The sequence below is a fragment of the Podarcis melisellensis genome, assembly GCF_964234715.1.
Source record: "Podarcis melisellensis genome assembly, chromosome: 13".
Classification (NCBI taxonomy): Eukaryota; Metazoa; Chordata; class Lepidosauria; order Squamata; family Lacertidae; genus Podarcis; species Podarcis melisellensis.
Window position 1 is genome coordinate 28,306,503 of NC_138545.1, and position 7,827 is coordinate 28,314,329.

A 7,827-nucleotide genomic window follows, 5' to 3' on the forward strand; every position below is an offset into this window, starting at 1 on the left:
GACCGAAGGCGAGTCGATGAAGGCGGAGTGAAAAGGGAAGAGAGGGCTGAGTGGTACAGCCCACTGACGCGTCGACTAGTAGGCTGGCCAGTGCGCGCTTCCTTCCTCTCTTTCTTTTTAGTGCCGTCGGCGCCGCCGCCATGAGGTGAGGAGCTGCGGAGTAGTAGGCGGCGGGGGGGCCTTCAGTCTCCGTGAGGAGTTGGGGGGGGGGAAAGGTCGAGGCTCGACGAGTGAAGGAAGGGGAGAGAACAAAAGCCAATAGAGAGGGGCTGTTTCGTTGAGGGCGCGCGACACCGTTACGGAGGGACGGTTGGGAGACGCGGCCTAGTAGCGCGTGAAGGGGGAGGCGGCGGCGGCTGGGGGTTCGAAAGGGGAGGAGCCTCCGCGGCCGCCACGAGGGGCCGGAAGAGCCAAATTGGCGAGTTGGGGTCCGAAAACGGAGGGAAGCCATTGAGGATCATAGAATTGTAGAGCTGGAAGGGAGGTCCACCCCCATGGGTCATCTAGTCCAGCCCTTTCTAGTCCAGGGATCGCAACCTTGGCCGATGGCCTCTACACAACTTCCAATTAGAAAGTGAGGAGAGAGGCCGTCACATCGTCCGAGGGAGACCCTTCCCATTGTCGGAACAGCTCCTGCCAGAAAGTCCTTTCTTAATGTTTAGTCGGGAGCATCGCAACAAAAGGAGGGGGGGATATTTATTTGTTGCAATTATATCCCATTTTCTTTCCTTCGAGGAACTCGAATGTGGCGTTCGTGGCTCCCCTCGTTTAATCCCCACAATCAACCTTGTGGGATGGGTTAGACTGGCAGGCAGTCACTGGCTCACAGGGTCACCCAGTCAGCTTCACAACCAAATAGGGAATTTATTTATATGCTTATTAAATCTGCCTCCCTTTATCTGAAGATCTCAGGGCAGTTCACAGCATAAAAATACAAGATAAAAAACACAAAATACATAATAAAAGTGAGCAAAATAAAGAAGCAAACCCATAACACACACCCCCACAAACACATTTAAAATGGCATACACTGTTAATCAGCCAAAAGCCTGGTTGAAAAGGAATGTTTTTCCCTGGCACCCAAAGATGTATAACGAAGAATTGAACCCTGGCTTCCTAAGTCCAAGTCATGCCACTAACCACTTTACCACACTGGCTCTCAATGCTTCTGCTTCGCATGCATTGTTTCCATAAAATTTTCAGCCTTTCTGGAAGATAATCACACCCCCTTGCCCATAGTGCAGATAGTGTTTCATGAGAGGAGAGTGGTCAGTTGAAGGCTGCCCGGTGTGTTCCATGGCTATGCAAGTGTTAGAATATCCAAACCCTAATCTCTCTCTTGCATACACATCTGAATCTCTGACATGACAAATCACCAAAGCAAAAAAAGTTATTACAAATGTTATAAAGGTGTACCAGGGTTTGCAGATGGTTGGTGGCTGTTGCTTTACTATCACAATAACCCACTCATGATTCAAAAATGTCTTAATAAATAATACTATTGGATTTTGATATCCTGTACTGTACTTTTATCAGTACTGTGTTATGTTAATAAAATGTGCACTGGAGTTATAGGAAGGAGTCCTCATGCAGCAAACCTGTTTTTCCTCTCAGAGTAATTGGGCTAAAATCAGATTAAATTCTCTTTGCAGGAATACAAATAAAATGTCAAATAAATCAAAATCTCAAATTTGATCTTCACTGTTTCTAATCATGGCACTGATTAGAGTGGCAGAGGTGGCACACATTGAATGATTGATCTGACTGAAAGGAGGGTAGTTATATACTCATCAGGGTACTGGACTGGACATATAGACTTAACTTGCTGCGCACCCCAGTATTTCCTGTTTTTCCCCCACTTTGTACCACCGATACCAAAATTAGTGGGGTCTTTGTGGGGAGAGCCTAGATTAGGTTCCCAGTGTCTAGGCTCATTGCTCAGAGTCCTGTATAGTTTGCTTATTTTAGTTATGCAGATGAGCAGCTAACTTTTGCTACTTTGGAATAACACTCCCATCTAATATCTCCACAAGTCAGGATAACTTCTTTGCTGTTCTGTGAAATCTCTAACCTTGTATTTTTGTCCTCAGTATGCTAAGGCTTCAGAAGAGGCTGGCCTCCAGCGTCCTGCGCTGTGGCAAGAAGAAAGTCTGGTTGGATCCCAACGAGACCAATGAAATTGCAAATGCCAACTCCCGTAAGTGAACATTTGCCATGTCACAGAATATATGAGTATGTACAGCTTGCTTACACTGTTGGTACTTCTTGTAGCAGATGCTAGTTTTTGCTGATACAGTGAAACCTCGGTTTCCAAATGCCTCCGTTCTCATACGTTTTGGTTCTCAAACTGAAAACCCAGAAGTAAATGCTTCCATTTTTCAACGTTTTTCATAACCTGAATGTGTGGCGCAGCTTCCGCTGAGTGCAAGAAGCTCTTGCAACCAATGGGAAGCTGTGCCTCGGTTTTCAAATATTTCAGAAGCCGAACGGGCTTCTGGAATGGATTTCATTCAAGAACCAAGGTACCACTGTAATCGGTTTTGTTTAAAACCATGGCAAACATCTGTTCATAGTGCAAGCCACTAGCTTAGTAGCACTTTCTTACTCTGTTACATAGACCTTCCTTAGCTTACATGTCTTTAGTAAATTCAACAGATCAGAAAATAGACAGTCTGTGAATCAGGTGGATTTTAACTTGGAAACAGAAATGTAGACATTGGCATAAACATAGTTTTGCTTACCTACGTGAAAATAGATTTGCAGGTTCTCCTTGGTCATATTAGTTATTCTTTCTGATTATTGTTTTCTCTTGTCTTCTAGGTCAACAGATCAGGAAACTGATCAAAGATGGCCTGATAATCCGCAAGCCAGTTACCGTCCACTCACGAGCACGGTGCCGGAAAAACACTTTGGCTCGCCGCAAGGGCAGGCACATGGGCATTGGTAAGAGCTGGTTTCCATCAATTTTGAGAATCTCCAATTTAGAGGCAGTTTAGTTTAGGCAGATCTAATGAAACAAGGCATCAGATATCTTTAATTCTACACTTGGGAGGCTTTTGCAGAAATGCAAACATTTTTGTACTCTTAGCACAGATCACTGAATCATTCTGCCTAACATTTTCCTTTGCTTTCCAGGTAAGAGAAAAGGTACAGCCAATGCACGTATGCCTGAGAAGGTTACTTGGATGAGAAGGATGAGGATTTTGAGACGTCTGCTTCGCAGATACAGGGAATCCAAGAAGATTGATCGCCATATGTAAGTCTGGCAAACAAATACATTTGTCGGTTTTGTCACCTGAAGCATCTCTGGCATTTTCTGCCTGTAATGTGGCCAACTTTTTATATGCGTCTATTCCAGTGGTGAGAGCCAAACCATGCTAGTTTATGGAAGGCTTACTGAATAGTGTGCTAGGTTTCAGAGTTCATTTAAATTGGATTTAAGGATTATGGAGCCCACATACTTGATGACAAGGCAAAGCCACTTACAGTATGTCTAGGGGACGTTGCTTTCTGTTAAGGCGTTAATATTTATTCAGAGCTATGGAGTGCCATACTCAGCCCTTGCTGTTTCTGCCATCTTTTCCAGGTACCACAGCTTGTACTTGAAGGTGAAAGGTAACGTGTTCAAAAACAAGCGGATCCTGATGGAGCACATCCACAAGCTGAAGGCAGACAAGGCTCGCAAGAAGCTTCTGGCGTAAGTGTTTTCTCATTTTGCTACTGGACACTTGCTTCCTTTGAGTAAAGTCATTTCCCTCCTTTGCTCTCCTCCCTGAATAAAGTCCTGTTCTTGGCATAGCAGTACTAAAATTCTTAAGGTAGCAATAAAAAGGTGTTGAGGGCTGAAGAATGAGAGGTATAGCACAAACTCCACAAGTAATCAACTTACAGTGGTGAGTCATCTGAGGTATTAGAGTTTGCTCTCTTTACTCTTCTGTTACTTGCCATGAGGCTTCCCTTGAAGGGGTTCCTTCATCTTGATTGTCTGGCTCCATCACTGAGTTGGGAAGTGATGTTTCATTGTTCCCTCCAAGTTAATTCTATGGGGAAATGTTTGGTTAGTAAACAGGATAAAAATGCTCCAAAAATAAATTTAAACTACCACTAGGTAGCTTGCACTCTATATTAAAAACAATGAAATAGGCAACAATAGTTGTTAGGGAGGGGACAAAAGTTCTCTTCAAATGTTCCAGCTGTCGGACTGCAGACAAATCTGAATTCTGGATTCATATACAGTGGTGCCTCGCAAGACGAAATTAATTCGTTCCGCAAGTCTCTTCGTCTTGCGAGTTTTTCGTCTTGCGATGCACGGTTTTCCATAGGAATGCATTGAAAATCAATTAATGCGTTCCTATGGAAAAAGCCTTCCCCCGACCTCTTCTGGCGGGCGGCATTTTAAAATCGCCCGGGACAGCGGAGGACTTCTCCGCTGTCCGGGGCGATTTAAAAGCCCCTGGGAAGGCAGGCAGGGGGGACAAAGGCTTTCCCGCCCGGCCGCCCGGCATCGGGACGATGCCCCGATGCCGGGCGGCTGGGGGAGGCGTTCCTGCCCCACCGCCCGGCATCGGGACGATGCCCCGAAGCCGGGCGGGGGGGGAGGCTTTCCCGCCCGGCCGCCCGGCTTCGGGACATCGTTCCGATGCCGGGCGGCTGGGGGAGGCTTTCCTGCCCCACCGCCCGGCATCGGGACGATGCCCCGAAGCCGGGCGGGGGGGGAGGCTTTCCCGCCCGGCCGCCCGGCTTCGGGACATCGTTCCGATGCCGGGCGGCTGGGGGAGGCTTTCCTGCCCCACCGCCCGGCATCGGGACGATGCCCCGAAGCCGGGCGGCTGGGGGAGGCGTTCCTGCCCCACCGCCCGGCATCGGGACGATGCCCCGATGCCGGGCGGGGGGGGAGGCTTTCCCGCCCGGCCGCCCGGCTTCGGGACATCGTTCCGATGCCGGGCGGCTGGGGGAGGCGTTCCTGCCCCACCGCCCGGCATCGGGACGATGCCCCGAAGCCGGGCGGGGGGGGAGGCTTTCCCGCCCGGCCGCCCGGCTTCGGGACATCGTTCCGATGCCGGGCGGCTGGGGGAGGCTTTCCTGCCCCACCGCCCGGCATCGGGACGATGCCCCGAAGCCGGGCGGCTGGGGGAGGCGTTCCTGCCCCACCGCCCGGCATCGGGACGATGCCCCGATGCCGGGCGGCTGGGGGAGGCGTTCCTGCCCCACCGCCCGGCATCGGGACGATGCCCCGAAGCCGGGCGGGGGGGGGAGGCTTTCCCGCCCGGCCGCCCGGCTTCGGGACATCGTTCCGATGCCGGGCGGCTGGGGGAGGCGTTCCTGCCCCACCGCCCGGCATCGGGACGATGCCCCGAAGCCGGGCGGGGGGGGGAGAGGCTTTCCCGCCCGGCCGCCCGGCTTCGGGACATCGTTCCGATGCCGGGCGGCTGGGGGAGGCGTTCCTGCCCCACCGCCCGGCATCGGGACGATGCCCCGAAGCCGGGCGGGGGGGGAGGCTTTCCCGCCCGGCCGCCCGGCTTCGGGACATCGTTCCGATGCCGGGCGGCTGGGGGAGGCGTTCCTGCCCCACCGCCCGGCATCGGGACGATGCCCCGAAGCCGGGCGGCTGGGGGAGGCTTTCCTGCCCCACCGCCCGGCATCGGGACGATGCCCCGAAGCCGGGCGGCTGGGGGAGGCGTTCCTGCCCCACCGCCCGGCATCGGGACGATGCCCCGATGCCGGGCGGCTGGGGGAGGCGTTCCTGCCCCACCGCCCGGCATCGGGACGATGCCCCGAAGCCGGGCGGGGGGGGGGAGGCTTTCCCGCCCGGCCGCCCGGCTTCGGGACATCGTTCCGATGCCGGGCGGCTGGGGGAGGCGTTCCTGCCCCACCGCCCGGCATCGGGACGATGCCCCGAAGCCGGGCGGGGGGGGGAGGCTTTCCCGCCTGGCCGCCCGGCTTCGGGACATCGTTCCGATGCCGGGCGGCTGGGGGAGGCGTTCCTGCCCCACCGCCCGGCATCGGGACGATGCCCCGAAGCCGGGCGGGGGGGGGGAGGCTTTCCCGCCCGGCCGCCCGGCTTCGGGACATCGTTCCGATGCCGGGCGGCTGGGGGAGGCTTTCCTGCCCCACCGCCCGGCATCGGGACGATGCCCCGAAGCCGGGCGGCTGGGGGAGGCGTTCCTGCCCCACCGCCCGGCATCGGGATGATGCCCCGAAGCCGGGCGGGGGGGGAGGCTTTCCCGCCCGGCCGCCCGGCTTCGGGACATCGTTCCGATGCCGGGCGGCTGGGGGAGGCGTTCCTGCCCCACCGCCCGGCATCGGGACGATGCCCCGAAGCCGGGCGGCTGGGGGAGGCGTTCCTGCCCCACCGCCCGGCATCGGGATGATGCCCCGAAGCCGGGCGGGGGGGAGGCTTCAAAAGCCGTCCGGGGGCTTTTAAATCGCCCCGGACAGTCCCGGGGCGATTTAAAAGCCCCCGGTTAGGCAGGCAGGGGGGGCAAAAGTCTTTGCACCCCTGCCTGCCTTCAAAAGCCGTCCGGGATAGCGGGAAGCGCTTCCCTGCTATCCCGGACCGCTTTTAAAATGCTGGCGGTGGGGAGCAAAGCCTTTCGCCCCCGCCGGCCTTCCTGGACCTCTTCTGAAGTCCGGAGGGGGGGGAAGGCTTTGCTCCCCACCGCCAGCATTTAAAAAAAGGTCCCCGAGATTTCCCTATGGGCTTTCGTCTTGCGATGCAAGCCCATAGGGAAAATCGTCTAGCGAAGCGTCGCAAAAACCGAAAAACCCTTTCGTCTTGCGGGTTTTTCGTCTTGCGAGGCATTCGTCTAGCGGGGCACCACTGTACATACTCGGTGAATTTGGCGACAGCAATGAAGTGAATCTGTTGTTGCTGTGCTTTTCACGGGCCTTCCTTTGCTTTTCAGTGACCAGGCTGAAGCCCGTAGGTCCAAGACCAAGGAGGCCCGTAAGCGCCGTGAAGAACGCCTGCAAGCCAAGAAGGAAGAGATCATCAAGACCCTGTCCAAGGAGGAAGAAACTAAGAAATAACTTCTGCCTTTCAGTGTACATAGTGCTCAAAGGGTATCTAATAAATCTCTTAACAACACATCTGTGTCTAGTAGCTTTTCCTAGATAAGTGGGAGGATGATCTTAGAATAAATGCCCATGGGGGGGAGGGTAACATGGCAGCTTGGCCTAAATCTTTGTCCACAAAGCTTGTACAATTACTCAAGGTGGGTTGGTTGAAATATTTCTGTAAGTTGGTTTCTAATTTTCTGTTTCATGTTTCCCGAACAAGTGTGCATGCTCATCATTTGCTAACAATTAAACCTTGTTGGCTTCAAACTAGAGGCTTTACTCTAGTGATGCAGCTCGTGTGCCTTATGCGCTACATAATTTATATCTGCTTTAGGGGAGAGTAGTTATAGTTTCAGATGATTTCCTATACACTTGTTGGGACACTAAAGCCCTATGTGGACATTCAACCCAGTTCTGGTCATCTGAGAAGTCATGGCCTTGCTCCCCCACTTCCACCACCCTCCATGAGTTAGGTAAGGTATGTATAGGGAGGCTGCTGTAGGTATGTGAGCTCCCTATATGATTTAGAACCCTGCATGATCAGTGCTCTAAATTGTGTAGGGAACTTGGACATATTGAGCAGGCTCCCTGTTTCATGCCTTACCAGCAACACCTGCAGAGTGCTAGGACTCTGTACCAGTGACGTGACCAGGATGGTGGAGAGAACCAAGCCTGTTCCTGAGTGCTCCACACAGCAAGAATTGAATGCCTGAATAGGGCCTCAAGCAAGCTTACCTGATCTGAAGGTGCAATACTAAAAACTTAAAA

General features: G+C 53.6%; 1 protein-coding gene across 1 annotated transcript; it reads left to right on the forward strand.

The window, feature by feature from the left end:
- Positions 1–7,087, forward strand: RPL19 (ribosomal protein L19). Its single transcript, XM_081886551.1, has 6 exons — positions 1–145; positions 2,091–2,197; positions 2,821–2,943; positions 3,136–3,256; positions 3,587–3,697; positions 6,906–7,087. The coding sequence occupies exons 1-6, from the start codon at positions 141–143 to the stop codon at positions 7,027–7,029; spliced, it is 591 nt and encodes a 196-aa protein (XP_081742677.1). The 5' UTR covers positions 1–140; the 3' UTR covers positions 7,030–7,087.
- Positions 7,088–7,827: the final 740 nt, after the last annotated feature.

Bases quoted from the DNA above. Each gene is read 5' to 3' on its own strand.
- RPL19 (XM_081886551.1), top strand. The intron at 3,257-3,586 runs GTAAGTCTGGCA...CATCTTTTCCAG, and splicing joins AAGAAGATTGATCGCCATAT to GTACCACAGCTTGTACTTGA. The intron at 3,698-6,905 runs GTAAGTGTTTTC...TTTGCTTTTCAG, and splicing joins GCTCGCAAGAAGCTTCTGGC to TGACCAGGCTGAAGCCCGTA.